Source organism: Eucyclogobius newberryi, unplaced genomic scaffold (genome assembly GCF_026437365.1).
Source record: "Eucyclogobius newberryi isolate DKJ021-1_F unplaced genomic scaffold, fEucNew1.0.hap1 SCAF_22, whole genome shotgun sequence".
NCBI lineage: Eukaryota > Metazoa > Chordata > Actinopteri > Gobiiformes > Gobiidae > Eucyclogobius > Eucyclogobius newberryi.
Window position 1 is genome coordinate 17,985,271 of NW_027315857.1, and position 21,125 is coordinate 18,006,395.

General features: G+C 38.7%; 2 protein-coding genes across 2 annotated transcripts; both read left to right on the forward strand.

Annotated features, from left to right (window-relative positions):
- Positions 1-277: 277 nt before the first annotated feature.
- On the forward strand, positions 278-7,276 carry LOC140371819 (uncharacterized). The gene is made up of 5 exons (XM_072459029.1): positions 278-438; positions 2,935-3,270; positions 3,355-3,462; positions 4,736-4,833; positions 6,554-7,276. The coding sequence occupies exons 1-5, from the start codon at positions 381-383 to the stop codon at positions 6,617-6,619; spliced, it is 666 nt and encodes a 221-aa protein (XP_072315130.1). The 5' UTR covers positions 278-380; the 3' UTR covers positions 6,620-7,276.
- Positions 7,277-10,817: 3,541 nt separating this feature from the next.
- Positions 10,818-17,155, forward strand: LOC140371500 (uncharacterized). Its single transcript, XM_072458672.1, has 6 exons — positions 10,818-11,044; positions 11,139-11,291; positions 14,162-14,286; positions 15,137-15,221; positions 15,458-15,805; positions 16,979-17,155. The coding sequence occupies exons 1-6, from the start codon at positions 10,907-10,909 to the stop codon at positions 17,129-17,131; spliced, it is 1,002 nt and encodes a 333-aa protein (XP_072314773.1). The 5' UTR covers positions 10,818-10,906; the 3' UTR covers positions 17,132-17,155.
- The last annotated feature ends 3,970 nt before the right edge of the window (positions 17,156-21,125 follow it).

A 21,125-nucleotide genomic window follows, 5' to 3' on the forward strand; every position in this document is an offset into this window, starting at 1 on the left:
GTCTAAAGAGAAAGCTCTATTGTAGAATCAGTAGTGGCAAGTTTTAAAACCTCATGAAGTAGGTCATGCTTGATCACCACGGCTAAATGTTCATGTAGTTGTCATCATTAGTACTGTGGCTTCAGACAATTGCCCAATCATCTGACAATACTTTTGCCGTCTTTGACCGTGAGAACACAGGCACAGAATCTCTGCTACATTTCCATCACAACGCTGAACAGGAAGGAAAAGACTTTGCGGTTGCCACACTTCTGCTCAGAAAAATATACGACTTGAACGTCAGTGGCCACTCCAGCGCTCGCCTGAGTACGTGAGATGTGGTGGGAGGGCTGGAGACCACAGCCGTAACATGTCACCGAGAAACCAGATTAGAGCCAAAGATGAAGCTTCTCCTGAGCAGCCTGCAGCTCGCTTCTCTGTGCGCCATCTCGTCCTGGAGTAAGTCAACACTCAAATATATTCAAACTGAGCGGTTTGGGAGAAAAATACAATGTTAAAGGGGCATTATGTGTCTTCCTAAATGTGCTCTTCTCATTGGGGTGGTTGATGTTTGCGATTTCCCTCAAACTTGACAAACACCAAACCAAGTATTTCTAGAGATAAAACCTGTAATTGAGTAAATGCAAGATTGATATGTTTAATGCTAAACTGTGGAACATTCTACAAACTACAAATGTACATAGTTTTTCAGCCTCTGCAGGTTACATTAGTATAGACCTTCTGTTGTAATGACACATGTACACTTAAGACACACTTATAACTGCAAACCGCATTGGATGAATGTAAAGAATGACGTTGAATTGACTTTAATTACAAGTTGAGTGTAGTTTGACAAATGAATGTGCCAAAATGAATTCCATAACGGCAGTTGATATTATTTATACTGTCACACGGCCTGAAAACTAAGCTTCATTCTTTTTGCCCGTCGCGGATTACACATGCGCAAGGAAACATAAGATAAACGGTTCAATTTGCAGTTTACACATTTTTCTGATTTAAGTGGAGTTTATGACTAAATCACAACCAAGAAGCCCCTTTAGAACAGTCTGAGAACGTTTTCGCACTCAAAATATATCCTATTTAGTTCAAAATTGTCATTGTCATCGCAATGAAAACAGATCTATCATCATAAAACCCATGTATATGTGCGCCACAAAGAAAACATTTTTTTATGCTATTTAATAATTCATCCTGAAATTTGATTCTGAAAAGTGAAGTATTTTGACAGTTGTCCTTGATTTGGGCTGTTGATATTGCATTGGTGCCGTGCTGCCCGGTGGTTGAGTGGTTAAGGCACAGCACACATGCCAGGTTACCAAGGGGTGCGTACCTATGTTCCCCCTTTTCTATGAACGGGGGAATTACGATAATACTAGCACAGGCTTATGTTTCAGGTTCCACATCCCAAATAGTTGTGCATAAATATATGGTTTTACAGTATAAAATATGGCAGCATATCACCCAAACCCAGGTCTTGGGGAACATAGAGCTACAGCCGGCCGCAGTGTCGTGAGTTCGAATTCTGACTCAGAAAATGTACTGCATGTCCTCTCCGCTCTCATCCCCCATTTCATGAGGTCTAATAGAGCCTACAGAGCAAATATCTTGGGAAAAAACTCGGGAAGATGTTTTTCTGGGTTGAAAAAGAATTGCACACTTCCACAGCGGCAAAATCAGCTTAAACATTTGAGCTCTTTGAATAAACATGAATACATTTCGTGGGTTTACTCTCAGTTGTCCATTAATAAGAGCAACATATTTATGCAAAATAATGATTACTCTGGGACGAGCAGATCGGATCACAGACGACCCTTCTCACCCTTGACATGGACTATTTGAGCCACGCCCCTCAGACAGGAGGCCACTCCCCTCAGACAGGAGGCTATGGTCCATCCGGTCCAGAACCTCCCGTCTTAAGTAACAGTTTAAATTTTGTGTACATAGTAAGCCTCTTTTTATCTTATAGTAAATTTCAATTGTTTTTCTTCAATGCCTATTTGATTCTATTGTTCAATGTTTTATGTTGCACCGAATCACCAAAGCAAGTTCCTATGTTTGTGAATTTTGTTCACAAATGGCCTTTTCTGATTCTGATTCAAAAAGACTAAAATAAGATGTAACATTGTTTAGCTAAAGTTAAAATAGTAGGATGTTTTCCAAAACAAATAACTAGCAAATATTTAGCTTTGGAAAAGTCTAAGAACTGCGATCACAACAAGTTCATCTCTATTAAACACTGTAAAAGAGTGCACTGTGACATTATTATAGGTCAAATCTAAATCCCGGCAGTCCCAGAGTAAAAGCACATGAACGCAAACAAGTCGGAACGTCAACTTCTCATTTCGGACTCCCGAGTTCCCGAGGAGCACATGAACGCAGCGTTATGGCCGGTCTGCTGTGATTTGTTATTCAAAAGGTTTGCCCCCTACTATTCTCATCTCATCTTACACCTTGAATCATTTTTGAAAAGACTCAAAAACATAACAGTAGTTAACGCGTTACCATGGCACATTATTTTGTTTGGAAAATAGGTTGCCTTCACGCTTTAGAATTTAATCATATCAAATGTAGAAATATCCAAAATGCAAATTCTCAAACGTTCAACCTGCTCATTATTCTCATTAAAGTCCTGAATCAAGCGTTTGGAGTTGAATGATGGAAGAACTTTCTGAAGCATTTTGTTGATTTGTGCTGACAGAGAAGACAATGAACTTTGTGCCAGTGTTTGTTTCATGTGGATAGGCCCAGTTTTTACAGAGATATGAATCATAAACCAGGTCAACAAATCTGACGATTAAACAGTGAATTCAACCATAGAGTTCTGACCTGCTCCAGCTCAGTTTTAAATCTGAAAACAGCAATAACGTCTCTGTTGATGAGAAGGATTCAGACCGTCCACCAAAAAACTGAATTGGTTTCTATTTCTGTCCCCAGGTGTTTCTTCAGAGCTGGTTGTGACCCAAAGTGAAGATGTCACAGTTGAAGAAGGACAAACAGCTAACATGTCCTGCTGCTGGACAAACGACAACAACAGAACAAAAGTTACATGGAAGAGAAATACAACATCAACAACAAAACATGAAGCTAAATTTGAAATTGTAAAACCTGAGTCTTGTTCATTCCTAACAATTAAAAACACCACAAAAGATCACGAAGGCACATATTTCTGCGACGTGGTTGTGGACATACCCATTTTATTGAAAGGATCAGGAAATGGAACTGTCCTCACTGTGAAATCTAAAAATGAGACGACAAGTGAAAATAAAAACAGTAAGTCAAAGTAGTTAAAAACAAACTCGATCCATCAATCAAATATATTTGCAGAAAATGATCTGGTCTTTTCTTTTCTTCCAGGTGATGATGGCACAAACGCTTCAGTTTTCACCATAATTGGCCTGGTTATCGGAGCATCAATTCTCCTGGTCACGTTGATCTGTTTCTGCTGTCGGAGGAGAAAACGAGGTATGACCGCAGTTTTTACTTCTAAATGTAAAAAAAATGCTTGTTTAATCTCTCCCTCTTGTCAAGACATGTCACAGTTTGTCTGCATTTATGTTGGAAAGGAAGGGCATCTGGTGTAAAATATGCAAACTGTTTCATTTCAAGAGTTTGCTCTGTTACAAGTCCTTCCAAAAACGTAATGTCACGACTGAGGCTGAGCAGCTCTGCGGTGACTGATGTCCAAAACGCGGGTGTTTTTAGACCAAAAGACACACGAAAACTTTAAATACAACATTTTTAATACATTTTTTTCAATTTTATTTTTAATGTTTTGTTTTTTCACAATTTAAGCACATAGAATACATGACAGAGAACACAACACATAGAGCTAAATAAAGCAAAGTCAAGATCAACAACATCGACTAAAAAAAATAATAAAAAAATGCAAATACTAATAAAAATGCTAATGATAACGTAGCGGCTTATAACGTTTCAGAAAAAAGATTTTGAATAGAATTATAGGTCCTGTGCTCATTACTTACCACAGAGATTTCAAACTTACATTTTTTAAATTCCCTCATAAACAATTGAGTTTTTGAAAGAAAGTTACAATGAGTTTTTATTTATGATTTTAAAAAGTCCATCATCTTTAAAACTGAAAAACAAAAAATGTTGTTTAAAAAAGTGTCCGAGCTGAACTGTGAAAAGTAATGGAGTGATTTATAACAGTGACATTCAAAATGGTCCATATATTTTTTTAAGTTTCTAATTTATTCTCAGGTTTCAGCGTCTTTGGACCAAGTGTTAAAAATGACTCTTATTTTCATTTAAAAGTGCCAAGGTTTTTTTTTTCTTTGAACATTTTGCACTACTTTTGTACTATTTTGTTTTTTGCTCTCTGGTCGCGTTCTGTTCTGTGCTTTATATGTTTAATTGTGAAAATTTGAAAAAAAAATTATGATAGGCCTAATAAAAAATGTAATATGAAAAACAATACAGAAACTGAAACCTGAAAAAGAAATAAAAAATAACCATCAATGGAAAGTCAACAATGGAAAATCAACTCATTTTTCACTGTTTCACATTTTTGTTTTTCAGTTTCAGAGATGACGGACCTGTTTTTACTCCATAATAAGAAATTGCACAAATGTTATTAAAAGTCACATTGTGTAGTAAACGCTAGTGAACAAAATATTGCAAATCCCAGCGTACTGCAACCCAGCTCTGATCATTTATCTCTGTATTATGATTTTGTCTCGTGAAACTAATATGTCAGGTCTTCTTTATGTTGCAGATCAAGCGGCCAGAGTGATCTACGAGACTCCTCATTTTGACTCGGAGACACCGGACAGTGACAAGGACAGCACTGGTTCTATGGGATCCTCTCAGTGGGTAAGTTTTAGTGCTTTTAAGATTACATTATAATAAAACACAAACAGTAGCAACAATAACACAAAAACAGATACAGAAAGCAGGAAATTGAACAGACTATAGTTCCGTTTAGGTTTTTTAACTGAAAGTAAAAGTAAATATTGCTTGCCACACGGGGAATTTGGTAACGTCTTTTCGAATATAACCTGGTTTTAATTTTAGTTTTGGTTCCGAAGTCTACAAAGGAACACATCAGTTCGTGTGAATGCTGAATTACCCGCAGACAGCTAGCTTTGGTGTTAGCATGTTCCTCATTTAACTTCCTTTCAGGATATGAGCGCAAGATGTGGAGAGATGAAGAAACTCAAACACTTTCAGGCCGATTTGTTACAAAGAATGACACTCATCAAACAAAACTAGACAAAGAGACCTAGCGTGACGTGCTACCAAGTGTTCCATCATGTGTAACCTTCTTTACGATGCACTTGTGGCGAGACCTTGTTAGCTTACCTGTCCCAAAGCGCTAACCTTAACCAAATGACCTGTTCTGAAAGCTAACAATAATCCAGCCTAACTTTACCCAGATTGTGAAAACATATATTGTATAAACGAAACATTTGCTACTGCTAGCATAGCCTTGTCAGTCCCCGTTTTGAGTTATTTGCCAAATTTGAGTCAATCATGCTAGCCGTTAGCTTGACTATATTTTCATAATTTATAAAACGCTAGACACGGTTAAAAAAATGTCTGTCAGTTGTAGCTTTCCTTCACCAGTCATTTACAGAGAGCAGAGTTTGTTAAGAATGTTTCGTAACGCATTAAATATTACATAAAACGACTTGAGCTTGATGTTTATCTGCTCTGATCTGTTTGTTCTGGTTTATTAGCAGTTTTAGTAGTTAAATGTTGTGTAATCACCAACTTTGGGCTCATATTTAACTTAAAATAAACATGTATAAAGATAAAAGTCATATATATGTGTGTATGTCGGGTGTAGTTTGTCCACCTCGCTCTGCTGTTTTTAAAGTTTTCTGATATAATTTCCTTCAAGTTCCTTTTTCTCACTATAAAACACACTGACACGCACATTTTCTTAGTTAATTCCATTTTCCACTTGCCACACCAGCTGTCTAGATAATGTACACGTATAATTTTGGTTTATTTTTAAACTATAGGATTAATCGTTACTCTTGTAAATATATTTCTAAATACTAAGTAAGTTTTGCACTATAACTTACCATAGGGTTTTTGCATTAAAAAATGTTTGTGCAAATACAAAAAAATAATAATAGTCTTTTTGATATTGTCCTATATACATTTGTTTTATATGCATACAGACTAAAAGTTCGAAATTCATTTTTTTCAAATTCTTAATGCTCAGAGAAAAGTAATATCAGCCTATAATATGTCTTTATAAATCTTTTTAACGTCCATTTTATTCAAATAAATTAACGTTCTTTTTCTACAAAAGCATAAGCCCAATGAAATGTGCACAACTTAGAACAAAAGCATCACACAATCACATCATTTCTACGATTTTTATTACAATACACTATCAAATAACCTTTTAAAGCAGGTTTCTTTGTGTGTATACCGATATGACTGTTTGATTAATGCAACCAGAGCCCATTATTTACGCCTACGCATTCACTAACAGTCTTTTTGCGACCTTTGAATAGACCGAGCCCTACATGCTCTGCACTCACACAACTTACTCACTAACCTTTGTGTTTCATTCCAGTGTCAAGTCCAACTGTACGAATCCGTCGATTATTTTGAGCGCACAGAGGCCGAGAAAAGCGGATAAGAATTTCAACGTCTTCTTTCTCTGCCATTTTACTTATAATCTGTACCATTCCATGTACCGTACTTTTAATCTGTACCAGTCTGACGTTTTAATCGTTGTGTGGAGTTTTTATGCTTTTTTTAAAATGTAAATATGCATCAATAAAACAGTGTCATTTCTATCTTCAAGTTTTTGTACCCTAATGTGTTAATCTAGACCGTGGTGAGCAGAGGTGGAGGTTTCACAGACCAAATGGAAAGTGTGGTGCTTGAGGGTCACAGAATAGGTCAATGGCAGGAAGTGGAAACAAGAGCGTGCGCAGTGTCTCGACAATGTTTTACTTTAGCAAAAATGCAACATGAAATAAATGTAAAAGTGTCCATATAGTCGTGCTTTAACCGTCATTGTCTTAATGTTGCATGTTTGTCATTTTATTCCTGTCGTAATGGGCTGCGGCAAAGTTACACAACGGTTTGGTGGATTTGACTGTCGCAACCTGTCACAGTTCTGCATGAGACTGGAGTGGGTAAAGTGTCTTGACGACGACATGTGTTAAAAGTGAGACATATACGGTTAAAGCGCATGATTTTTACCATTTTTTTGTCCTTTTACTTTGTTTTTGTGTTTGTAAAGCAATAGAGAAAGTAAAATAAGTCAAGTTTACGGTTAAAGGTCTTGGTTTTACACACTTTTATGTCCTTTTATTTTCGTTTTTTGTGTTTGTACTTGAAAGAGAAAAGAAAATAAGCAAAGTTTACTGTTAAGCACTTGATTTTTACATGTTTTTTGTCCTTTTACTTTGTTTTTGTGTTTGTAAAGCAATAGAGAAAGTAAAATAAGTAAAAGAAAAAAAAAGAAAGAAAGTGAGTTATATAAATTAATTGGTTGGTTCAAGTCAAAGTTCTATGGTGAAAGTGCACAATGTAACTATTTTTTGTGTTTTTGCTTTGCGTGGCTGGAATGTGCCTCATTATTGCATTAAACTTGTCTTTCTCATTCATTTTAATTATGTGTTTTTATATTGCTCGAAAAGGAATTCCAGCATTTTGTTAAATCTTTATTTCATCCAATATTTTGTTTTTTCATAAGTTGTCAATTCATATGATTGATTTGTGCAATTCATATCTCAGGCACAACCTATGTCATAGTCATGTAGTTTTTGTTTTTTATTTGAGCTTTTAACCTGTATCATTGTTCCCTCGTCAAAAATATGTCTGGAGATGTAATTAGTTTCATTCACTCTTGTTTGATGGATCGTGTTTGGTGTCAAATATTCTCCATTTTGAATTTTCCCGATGCACAATGTCATATTCTACCCACGGCATGGCTCTGAATTTTTAAGTCCATAAATCATCACCAGACTTGTTCTGAATGTTTCTGCCTCACGTTCATTACAACTGCGTGTCTTCATTAGCAGGTCAGAGGAAAGCGTTTGTTCATCTCGCCTTTGTAATTCCCTCTGCAGCCAATAGATGGAGCCCAAAGGTCAGTTCTTGGCTTGGAAAACGCCCAAACAGCATGAAAAATGAAAAAGTTCCGTTCAAAAATATGAGATGCCATAATAAAGGTACCGAAGAGCATGTTAAAATGACAACAACAATACAAATAATTCATAATATTTCTCCTTTGAAGTATATTTTGGCCCATAGGCTTTATTGAAGTGTGAAAATACCAAAGCTGGACTCGATCTCACGACGCTGTGGCCGACAGCACATCGAGCCTGGCATAATATGTCTTAAGAAATGTTTGTTTGACCAGACATTCTACCTGATGCTACAGATTCATAAATGAAGGATTAAAATGACAGATTCATGGAATAAAAAGCTATTACACAGTTATTAAACGTAACAGTGAAAGGTTCAGCCTAGAGAGCCAGTACACAGTGAGAAATATTTGTGATTAATATCAAAATGTATATTGATATTGTTACTTTTATGGAAAAATATCTTAAAAAGTCTTAAAAGAGTCTTAAAAAGTTTTGTTTATATTTTTTATCATTTAAGTTCAAGCTTGGGAACATAAATAAATACACGCCTCTATACAAAGGTAAAACTCTTTATGGGAGAGGAGCTTCAGTACAGTATAATTGTTATCAGAATTGCAATACTTACCATAGTCCATCAGTAAAAAAAATAGTTTGATAAGTTTTTATTTAAAAAAAAAATGTCCCCCAATAAAAACAACATGTAATTTACAATGACAAGCAGATAAATCAATGTCACTTTTATCATTGAATATGCAGTAAAGCTTAAATAAAACACATTTCTGCAGCTATTCCTCTTAAACACGTTCAGTCAGCGTTATTAAGCAACTACTTGATTAATCCATTATGTCTGTTTTTATATTGTGTGCATGTATGTTTGATATCACGTAATCATTGCAAACCAATTTACCAAAGGGCACAAATAAAGACACTTGACCTGACCTGAGCTGACAGTGACACAGCAGTAAAGCAGTGGTGTGATGTGAGCTGTGACTAAGAGGCAGGTGGGGTGAGGGCTTCCTGACGGTTAGTACACGGGCGTGGCCGGAGTTGATGCCAGACAAACAACAACAAAGGCAGCAGACTTGCACGGCCGTATGTTGGCTTAGCTCGGCTCCTTTCTCAACATACAGCCTCGTGGATTATATACGGCTAACCTCTAAAAGTGTACACAAGCCAATAGGATCCAAGTGTCGAAATGTGTAGTTACACTTGGACTCAAATCGTTTCGTTTTAAATCATGGAAAAAACGATCCATGCAGTAACTCATGACCTAAAATATGCAAAAAAATATATGCAGATTTTAAAAAGCAAATGTAGTTCGAGGTAGTTGCACGTTATTATCATTCATTATAAATAAATCATGACGTTTTGTTCAGCCACACCATACGGCTGTTCACATATTATCCCATTTGAGAGTTTTATTTTTTGAGTTTATTCAAAATTGATATTAGTAAATAGAATGTGAAAAAAAATCTGATTGACCCACATATACCTATTAAAAAAGACAGTAGCCTAAGTCAGTTCAGGAGAAAAAATATCTATTAGGCATCTGTTTTTATGTAGTTATTATTTAATGTTTGTTTTTGTATTGCATATATAGTGTTTGTAGCAGACCAACGGGTGTTTTCTTTATTTAACAGAGGAAGTCGAGGGCGAGGGCTTCATAACAACAAAATACTGTCCATAATTTAAAGTAAATGAAAATGTAGTGTTTGTTACACGCTCATGTTTCAAAGGAGGACAAAGATTGGTAAAAAGAATATATTATTTATAGGTAATAAAAAGCACCAGGATGCAACATTTGCAATAAATCATCGTAGTTAATACAATAATAATAGCGACAAACATTTAACCTGCTTTTTTTAATATACATTTTATTATGAATTATTTGTCTCATCGTTTGTATCAAAATAATACTTGTGGCTCTTTCATTTGGTTTAAAATGTGCCTCACCAAATGCCATGACTAACAATAGAGCCTATGGTTAGAAGACGTTACATTAGAACTGTTTTACCGTATTTTCCAGAATATAAGTCGCACTGGAGTATAAGTCGCACCAGCCAAATAATGCATAATAGAAAAGAAAAAAACATATATAAGTTGCACCGGAGTATGAAATGCGGTTGCAAGTGTGAAAATAACAAATAAGATCACATATAAGTCGCTCTGGAGTATAAGTATATAAGTATATAAGTATAAATATAAGTATAAGTTGCACCCCGGCCCAAAACTATAAAAAAAGGTGTGACTTATTGTCTGGAAAATACGGGCACATACTTTATGAACATTTCTTAAATCCCACGTTATGCTGAACAAATCGCACCAAATATGTAGCGGGGCCACAACAGTTTGACAATTACAGTTTTGCTTTATTTCATCAAGCGCCACTAACCCGATTTAAATAAGTCAACTTCAGAAAAAAGCTAAACATTTAGACAGTTAAAAATGATTTGTTTTCTGCTTGTTTGTTATTTTAGCTGCTTCATGAAAGGAATATAACATTTACATCTGTATCAAACTGTGTGAATTATACACTGTTAAAAGCATGTCACTCCTGGAAATATCTATTATTCATCCACCTTTGTACGACAAGGCTAATGTTTGTCTTTGTTTTGAACCAAACCCATCTGCGCTATTGTCATAAATCCGTCCCAACTTGTTTTGCATGTTGGACGTGAAACACACATTTCCATGACATGTCGACACGACACGCCCCCGAGATGCGCTATAAAAAGGGCCGGTGCGCACACGTCCAGCAGCATCCTCGGATCTGATTTCACCGTCGTCTCCGTCGCTGCCTCTCCATCACCTGAACCGTCATCATGTGCGAACTTGCAGCCAAAGTGGGCGAGATGAAGAAGGTGTTTGACGAGTACGCCGGGCGTGAGGGCAGCCCTGACACCATGTGCAAGAGCGAGCTCAAGCAGCTGCTTCAGGACAAAATGGGATCAGGTCTGAAGGTATGGCAACAGCAGTTTGATACTTAGTCTGTTTAAACCCTTTTCGTGGCGCAATGATTATAACGTTTTGCGGTCTTGACTCTTGTGTCTGCAGGGTGCCAAATGCCCTGAGAAGGTCGATATGATTTTCGAACACATGGACAAGAATGGAGATGGGGAGGTGGACTTCTCTGAGTTCATGCAGGCAGTGGGCGCCATGGCCAGTGCAATGAACGGGTGGAAATGCAACACGTCCAAATGCAACAAGTGAACAGCCACCTAAATAAAGCCTTGTAAAAATGTATGTATGGTGTGTATTGTCCTTTGTTAAAGGTGCACTGTGGAGCTTTTCTCCTCTCTGGTCTCTATGGGGGCTGTAGTTAATGAAGTGTAGTCTCTCCAGCTCCAGGCATGGTCCATGGTCTATGGTCTATGGTCTATGGTCCATGGTCCATGGTCTATGGTCTATGGTCCATGGTCCATGGTCCATGGTCTATGGTCTATGGTCCATGGTCCATGGTCCATGGTATATGGTCTATGGTCTATGGTCCATGGTCCATGGTCCATGGTCTATGGTCTATGGTCTATGGTCCATGGTCCATGGTCCATGGTATATGGTCCATGGTCCATGGTCTATGGTCCATGGTCTATGGTCTATGGTCCATGGTCCATGGTCCATGGTCTATGGTCTATGGTCCATGGTCCATGGTCCATGGTATATGGTCTATGGTCTATGGTCCATGGTCCATGGTCCATGGTCTATGGTCTATGGTCTATGGTCCATGGTCCATGGTCCATGGTATATGGTCCATGGTCCATGGTCTATGGTCCATGGTCTATGGTCTATGGTCCATGGTCTATGGTCCATGATCCATAGTCCATGGTCTATGGTCTTTGGTCTATGGTCTATGTGGTAGAAAGCCATCTGTTTGAACAGGACTTTCAGATGGAAATTTGCATGACTAAACCTTCTTGTACTTCATAAATGTAATTGATTTGAATGTTTTACGGTCAAGTAAATAAGCAAGTTAATTTTATTTGTAGATTGCCTTTCACTGAACAAGACTGACAAAGCGCATCACAACTTACACAAAGCTCCCAGCACATAGAGTAATATAATACAAAGAGATGAAAACAATAATAATGAAATAAAAGTCATGTGTTCAACTTTTCCATCTCGATGGAGATGAGCGGGAGACTTCCCCTCTCACTGCTAATGCAGGTTTTTGAAGGATAAAAACACCTGTTTTTGGGGTTATTAGGCCACAGATATGTGACACTGGTTAAAACACTTCCTCAAATGATTTTTGGTCTAGTGTTTGAGGTACTTCCAAAAAAACATGTTATTAAAGACAAATGCAAATAGGTAATCATTTATTATTCAAGTATTCTGTAAGAAATTCAAACGGACTGAATCATCAGATCCCTTCAAATACTGTAACTGGGACACAATTCCAGAAAAATAGCATTGACTTATCACATTATTTAACCAGAATAATCTCTTGTTCAGGGAAGTCCGGGCCCCAGAGGAGGGCCATATTTATTAATAAATACAATGTAATTGTTGGAGGATAAAAAAAACCGATTCAATACTGAACCTTTTGCCCTGTGCACAATAGACACACCCAAACCACATTGCTTATTAAAAGAAGATCTTACAGCCCCCATGCTAGTGTAATACATTATTGTAAAGCTTAGTTCTAGTTTTTGTAAATGTGCATATAAATACTGTAAGGGCTTCAGAACATACACGAAAGAAGCCCAAAAATAAAATAAAAAACATAATTTTTAGGCTTTTTTCAGCCTGAATACTGGTAATGTTAATTTTCCAATAGAACTCTACATAAGAGATGAAATAAACAACACATTGAATAAGTAGCACTTTTTTTGTATAATAATACATAATATAATAATAATACATGGTATCTACAAGCCACAGGGCTAACAAGATCAGAAAACACGTTCCAGCCATTCCCTAACCCACCACGGTTCAAAAGCTTGGCTCAGCATGCAAACTAAAAGACAAACGCTCATGTGCCAGGAACGGCAAAATGGAGGTGCTTGTTTTTTCCAAAAGGCTGTACCAGACGAACCCATGAACGTGGACGGTCTCATTCTGAAGCTGACAGTGTGAGAAAAACAATACATTATTTGAGTTGCCTTAAAGCCCCTATTTCCTCACAAACAGAGAGAATTATTGGAGAATCTTAATTGATTTTATTGATTTTCAAAGAAGAGAACAGTTTACTGGACTATTTCTCCAAGTGGGATGTTGTTTTCCTGTGGATTATTGCTGACTGAATGAGTGCGGCTACAGATGGATTGAACCCTATTGAGTCCGTCACAAATGTGTAGAGACCAGCTTGATTTTAATCACAGACTGTTGGTAATTGCTTACTGGAGCATATTAAGCACCATTGAGTCCATCCTCACCTCCTCCATCACCGTGGGGTGGTCAAACGATTGTATATAATGGCATCATTGTTGAGTCCTTCAGATTCTTAATTATTATAATTATTATTTTTGCAGAACAACCCACAGAACAACAACAACATGACAACAATAAACATAACAAATAAACTAAATCTCCTTCAGTTTCAGCAACATTTGGAACGTTTGTCAAATTTGGAACCAAATCAGTTCAGGGTCTGTCATTATTCACACACTACATGGGATTATTAGTTCCTCTTTAGACCGGGTCCAGGTGAGAGGAGCTTGTGAACCACTGCAGTACAATGTGTCTCATGTAATACAATCACAAGACAGTAATAAGTGTAATGTTTCCAAATGTCCCATTTAAATGTTTCTACCCTGCCCATCTGCAGCAAAGACATTTGTTCAAAGGCTGCTACTTTAGACACTAGATGAAACTAGTCTGTAATGATGGTATAAACCAGGGACGTCAAACGAGCCTCCCAGACATTTTAATCCGGCCCGCCGAATCACGCTTAGAGCGGCAAAATAAGCTTTATTTATATGTACAGCAAAACAAAACAAAAATTTAAAATGAAAAGGACATTACAAAACTAAATTGAGTTGAATTGAATGCCTTTGGGAAAATCTGTGGTCGACACCTGGGAAACCATCATAAGAGCCTGAGCTCCAGACTAGGATTGTCCAACCGTTTTTGGTTAAAAGGGGAAACCAGAATACCCAGAGGACCCAGAGGACCCAGAGGACCCAGAGGACCCAGAGGACCCAGAGGACCCAGAGGACCCAGAGGACCCAGAGCTGGACATGGATGATGGAGATGGGGATGGGGGGTGATGGGGAGATGAACATTCATGAATTCATGACATTCTTGACATGTTTGGCCTGTACTGTATGTTCTACGAGAAGAAAGAAGAAGAAAAAGAAGAAGAAGAAGAAGAAGAAGAAGAAGAAGAAGAAGAAGAAGAAGAAGAAGAAGAAGAAGAAGAAGAAGAAGAAGAAGAAGAAGAAGAAGAAGAAGAAAGGGAACACCCCTGGATTGTCTGTGTTATGGTCATTCAAATAAAATATAAAATGTGTTCCTGTGTGTGTTTTGCTTTATAAAATCACAGATGAACAAGCTCATATAGTTGCTAGTTATCATGTGAGTTGGTATGTCCCCATGTCCTGAGTTATAGTCCGGTGGGACACCAGGTCTTCTACTCCTCCGTCCAACCTTATTGAGGTTGCTATTTTCCTGTGGGATTCCCAGATACTTGTAACGTTCCTCTGTGTCTGCTATTGTTCCTTCTGGGAGTGAGACTCCCTCTGTGTGGAAGACCTTCCCTCTCTTTGTCACCATCCGACATTCCTGAGTCGGTATCCATAGCCAGTCTTGTTGATTATTTGGCTGAGGCCGTTCAGACCTCTGCAGAACAGCAGTGGGGACAGGGCGTCTTCTTGGTATATGACACATTTGATGAACAAACACTTACAAGATGTTTAACATTGGTCTCCAGGTGGTTTTCTAAAGCTGCATCGAGTTTGCTATGAAGGCTCCTAGAGTCCTATTGATGTTGTACAAGTCCTAGAATTCAGTAATCCGTGTATGTCACATTGAGTCAAATACTTTCTTGTAATCAATCCAGGCAGTGCTCAGGTTGGTGTTTCTTGAGCTTCTGTGTCTTTGTCGATGCCCTTCAGTGTTTGGCTCATGTATAGATCCATGTGCCCACTTATCTTAGCTGCAGTGATGCCTGACAGGAGCTTCTATGTTGTGGAGAGACAGGTGATTGGCAGATAGTTGGATGGGATTGTACCACAGGTGCTCTTTAGCCAGTATGTGTGACTATACTATATAATATACATATATATGAATTGCTATTATTGACTGTGTTCATATTAAACAATCATTACTATTTTGTGGAGATGGTGGTAGGTGATTGTGCCATGGTCTGGAAGTGTGAGGACAAGTGAGACTTGAAGTATGAGTAATAAATCTGCAGCTGCGCACAATCTCAGTAGTGTGTACCTTGGGCGTACATTCTCAGTAATATGTTGACTCCAGAGGGATTGGTTCCTCTAATCAAAGGACCACTTGATCTGGACCCACCTTTTCTTTGGGCTATAAAATCCGCACTCCCGATGCTCTCGCACCATCCGACACCTCCACCATCCCATCGGCTTGAACCTCTGCACCATCGCAGCTCCTCCTTCATCATGTGCGACAAGAACGCTCCCACTCTCCCCGCCGCCATGCTCAGCATCATGAAGGTCTTTGACAAGTACGCCGGCAAAGAGGGGGACAAAGGCAAACTGTCCAAAAACGAGATGAAGGACCTGATGCAGGCTGAACTGAGTCCTATGCTCAAGGTATGTTGACCCATCTCAAGAACACGGTCAGAATTTTAAATCTGCTCGGTTGCGTTACAGGTAAATTTAAGAACAAAGACACAGGAGTTCAAGTTGTGAGGTTCATGACAAATGCGTGCTTGGCTGACTTCTCCTTTATTGCTTTTAAATTGAGTTAAAAGACTGACACTGAGGAACAGGAGTGGGATATTTTAAAAACTATTTCTTCTGTATTGCTAATGTAGCTTTAGCATGAAAAAAATAACTTTGTGTGGAGGTGTTTCATCTTATACCTACAATAGTTGTTTCAGAAAACTTGCAAAGGGGCAACAGTAAAGTTGTAGGTTAAGGAACAAGAACATGGCTTTCTCTATACAAAAACCTTTCCAACAATATGATTTATTTGATAACTCATGGATGGTTAAAACAGCGATTTATGCGAGTTATGGGGTACTCTGAGTATTACTTTATAATAACTACACCGTGAACGTTTTTAACAAAGTACGAACAAAGACTTAATTCATAATGAACAAATAGTTTATTAAGTTTGAGCCAGTTTTAGTAATACTTAAGTAAGGTTAAGATTAGGGTTAGGAATTAGGGTTACATCATTATTTGAGAAGTAACTGAGCCTGAATCATTCTTAATTCACTGAGAATGAAGTCTTGATCATGTGTTAGAAAAGTGTTACCAAATGTTCTTTTTCAAATTGAAATCTATGTGTGCAAAGTTCACACACAGATTCAAGGACGACAGGGGAATGAAAATAGGCTATAGATCTGAAATCAAGATGAATAATAAAGGACTAAAACCAATGGAACATATAGCATATTATAAATTGTTTATAGCAATACAAAAAGCTGCAAATGATAATTAAATACAATAAAAGTAGAGTCAAAATGCAAAGCCGCAACACAATTTTGCATAATAAGTGGCTCTGACTATGGTTATGTGTACAGCATAACCATAAGGACATAATACCAGGTTAAGTGACTTCATTGTGTCTTACCGGTGATACAATTGCACATGATTAATACTGGTTCAATTCAATTCTAAGCTTGATTCCTTCTCGTTAAATCTGACATCGTTCCAAGAAATTTTGCAAACTGATTGACAGAATAAAACAACTTACCCACAACAAGCTCGCCTCTCTCAAAGTTCAGATGGGCCAATATATATATTTTTTGTCTCCAGGAGGCAAAGGACCCGGGTCAAGTGGACGACCTGTTCAAGTGCATGGACGCCAACGGAGACGACCAAGTGGACTTCACTGAGTTCATGTTGGCCTTAGCTGTTTTCACCTGCATCTGCCACGGGAAAGAGTGTGACACGTCCAAATGCAAGTGAGCCGTCGTGCCAGGACGCTACGGGGACGTCGCTTGTAGCATGTTATATGGTGCTGTAAAATTAAAAAAAAGTATTGCTCTCATGTATTTGTGGATTATTTTCATTATCATTTTACTTTGGCCGGTGTGAGTGAAAATATTAGTGTTTAGTTACTGCGCCTTGTGTCATCATCGCCCGCGCTCCGATAATACATAGACACGCCTTTCCTGTGAGCAAATACAAAATGCTAAAGTATTCAGATATGACCTCTGTGCGCTGTCATTTAGACGTGTCATTTTTCTCCACAACGCAGTTCAGCAAAGACACGGTTAGCGAAGTCCTAATCCTTAATCAAATGATCTGTTCCTCAACCGAATCCTAACCTCAACCAGATTCTGAAAAAATATAGGCCCTTTTGTCAAAATTACAATGCTTGTTTAATAGTTGAGCAGTTGATTATGTGTTCTCTCTAATATTACCACTGACATTATTTTTTAAAATTATTTGGGCTCAGTAGCTCTGTGGAATTAGCAAGTTCTCCCTTTGTCTGTTTCCTCTGGGCGCACTGTCCGACACCCTGTGAAGAGCAGCTAGTTGAGCATAGGTATTAGAACATGGGACATTTTCAAAGTGTATCATTTCCATAAACAGTGCACATGTGCCATCATTCATGTGTCTCCTCTGAACAGCTGCAGGACCAGCCGGTGGTTTGGGAGTTTGTGTAGTGCACAATTTTCTGCATTTATACATGTTAAATTACTGACCTTAAGCTTTGATCACAATGTTCTCACAATGTTCTTTCTCTCTGTTACTCAAATCATCTTGGTTCTTTAGAATTACTAATTCAATTTTAAAATGTTTTTCATTCATTCATTTTCTACCGCTTGTTCATATCGGGGTCGCGGGTGACTCGAGCCTATCTCAGTGACTTTGGGCCTTAGGCGGGGTACACCCTGGACAGGGGCCAACTCGTCGCAGGGCCAACACAGAGATGCAGTGGTTATGACGCGTTGTAGTGAGTAGGCCCCGTCCATCTGCTCATCCGAGGAGAAGGATATAAACTGTACTCTCGCTAAATACTGCAGGAATCAATCAAAAAAACACTTTGGGCACATAATATATGAGGCACCAATAGCGCTGTAAGAAGGTTAAAAGTTAAACGCAAGATCTGGGCGCTTTAAACAGTGAATTCCACCATAGAATTCTGACCTGTCCTCCACCTGTCCTCAAACTATTGCTGGGTTTCAGATGACATTGCAATATTCTTTACGGCAATAATATTTAATACAGAAGGGGGCAGCTAAAATTGAAATAGTTCAAATGCAGATTTTCTCTTCTAGAGTTTAGCCATGATAGAAATAATCAGGTTCAACATTTGTGAATTCATCTTTAGGTTATTTAATGACAAAGTACAATGTAATCTATAGAAAAATCTGTCTCTTGCCCCAAATGTGACAGTATGACATGGCCATGTTCGCGCTCTGATCATGACACAAAAGTACTTCTTCTTATACTTTTATTCTTTATTCTTTACACTTGTTGTTGTTTTATGGCGGTTGGCATCCAAGTTGTTGTTGTTGTTGTTGTTTTATGGCGGTTGGCATCCAATTGTTGCATTACCGCCAGACTTTATTCCTCAGACTGTCGTAGTCCGTAAAAGAACTCCTTCCATTGCTTTGGTGTTACAAAGCCCATGAGGTCATGATATGTCTTTGTGACTAGAATAGTTGTTGTTGTTTCAGAGACCAACCGGCTTTATAACCGCCATAAAACAACAACAACAACAACAACCGGCTTTATTCCAGGGAGACTCTTCTTCATCTTCCTCTCCTTCTTTGACGTTCGGTGCTTCCACCGTACAGCTTTATTCTTTAGGCTTCATTCTATAGGCTTTAATATTTCCACTGATGTCGCTGCTTGGTAGCCGTGCGTCTACGAGACTGGGCGAGGGCAGGAGACCACCCCCACCCCCATCTCGTCACTCTGATCACTCTGACTCCCCAAAAGCAGACCCCCATCACTCCGACTCCCATTTAGCGCCTTTAGCCTGTTTTCTATATCTGCCCAATCAAGCTCCTTTGTTCCAAGGAATCTCCCTGCAGCTTTAGCAATGATCCTGATCCTTTCAGTTCTGCTTTGAGTCTGAGCAGCACAGTTTACAACATCCACCATAAAGAGTACAAAATCCTCTCTATCCACAACCAGGGTATTCTCATTAATTCTGGAACCTGCACACTTGGGACCTCGGTTGGCATCCAAGTGTTGCATTACCGCCAGACGTTATTGTTGTTGTTGTTGTTGTTGTTTTATGGCGGTTGGCATCCAAGTGTTGCATTACCGCCAGACTTTATTCCTCAGACTTTGTCGTAGTCCTCAGACTCTGTCGTAGTCCGTAAAAGTACTCCTTCCATTGCTTTGGTGTTACAAAGCCCATGAGGTCATGATATGTCTTTGTGACTAGAATAGTTGTTGTTGTTTCAGAGACCAACGTTATTCCTCAGACTCTGTCGTAGTCCTTAAAAGTACTTCTTCCATTGCTTTGGTGTCACAAAGCCCATGAGGTCATGAGATGTCTTTGTTGTTGTATCCTTTAGACTTTATTCTTTAGACTTTAGACTTTATACTTTATCTTTAGACTTTATTCGACTTCTATTTTTAATCTTTAGACTTTATTCTTTAGACTTCTATTCTTTAATCTTTAGACTTCAACTGCCATAAAACACCAAAGAAGAAGACTTCTATTCTTCTTCTTCTTCTTCTTCTTCTTCTTCTTCTTCTTCTTCTTCTTCTTCTTCTTCTTCTTCTTCTTCTTCTTCTTCTTCTTCTTCTTCTTCTTCTTCTTCTTCTTCTTCTTCTTCTTCTTCTTCTTCTTCTTCTTCTTCTTCTTCTTCTTCTTCTTCTTCTTCTTCTTCTTCTTCTTCTTCTTCTTCTTCTTCTTCTTCTTCTTCTTTGGTGTTTTATAAGATAAGATAAGATAAGATATTCCTTTATTGTCCCACATGGGAAAATTTCATTGGTGCAACGCAGGTAGATACAGAGGTAGATACAGAAGAACAGAACAGATCACTTATAGGAAGTCTGAAAATCACTTTCAGTAGAAGATCTCCTATAAATAAATAAAAACTCCCATAGACAAATAAATAAATACATAAATACCATTGCATGTGATCACGACAGTAATTGCACATGAATATGTGTCACGACAGCACATAGATTGCACATGAATTTCACAGTAATTGCACAGTAATTGCACATATGACAGAATTGCACATCAGTATTAGGTTAGGTCAGTATTGCGAGTGTTCAGTACTAACAGTTTTTGTTATAAAGTCTGACAGCAGCAGGAAGGAAAGACCTACGGAACCTTTCCTTCACACATCGAGGGTGGATCAGTCTCTCACTGAAGCTGCTCTCCAGAGCGGAGAGAGTGTCCTGCAGGGGGTGACACTCATGGTCCAGCATGGATGTGAATCTAGCCAGGACCCTCCTGTCCCCCACCTCCTGCACCGAGTCCAGAGCACAGCCCAGGACGGAGCTGGACTTCTTGATGACTCTGTCCAGCCTCTTCCTCTCCCTCTCTGTGATGCTGCTGCTCCAGCAGGCCACACCGTACAGGAGCTGATGCCACCACAGAGTCATAGAAGGTCTTCAGGATTGGCCCTGTCACTCCAAAAGACCTGAGTCTCCTCAGGAGGTAGAGCCGACTCTGGCTCTTCCTGTATAGTGCGTCTGTGTTATGAGTCCAGTCCAGTTTGTGGTTCAGATGAACACCCAGGTACTTGTATGAGTCCACTCTCTCAATGTCCCGTCCCTGGATGTTCACTGGCGAAGGGGCAGTGGGGTGGCGTCTGTGGAAGTCCACCACCATCTCCTTGGTCTTCCCCGCGTTGATGTGGAGGTGGTTCCGCTGACACCAGTCCACAAAGTCCTGCGCCAGTCCTCTGTACTCCGCGTCATCGTCGTCCGTGATGAGTCCGATGATGGCAGAGTCATCAGAGAACTTCTGCAGGACACA

Bases quoted from the DNA above. Each gene is read 5' to 3' on its own strand.
- LOC140371819 (XM_072459029.1), top strand. From the start codon at position 381: ATGAAGCTTCTCCTGAGCAGCCTGCAGCTCGCTTCTCTGTGCGCCATC. The intron at 439-2,934 runs GTAAGTCAACAC...TTCTGTCCCCAG, and splicing joins GTGCGCCATCTCGTCCTGGA to GTGTTTCTTCAGAGCTGGTT. The intron at 3,463-4,735 runs GTATGACCGCAG...TTTATGTTGCAG, and splicing joins CTGTCGGAGGAGAAAACGAG to ATCAAGCGGCCAGAGTGATC.
- LOC140371500 (XM_072458672.1), top strand. From the start codon at position 10,907: ATGTGCGAACTTGCAGCCAAAGTGGGCGAGATGAAGAAGGTGTTTGAC. The intron at 11,292-14,161 runs TGAACAGCCACC...TTTGGTTAAAAG, and splicing joins ACACGTCCAAATGCAACAAG to GGGAAACCAGAATACCCAGA. The intron at 15,222-15,457 runs GTGATTGGCAGA...CAATCTCAGTAG, and splicing joins TCTATGTTGTGGAGAGACAG to TGTGTACCTTGGGCGTACAT.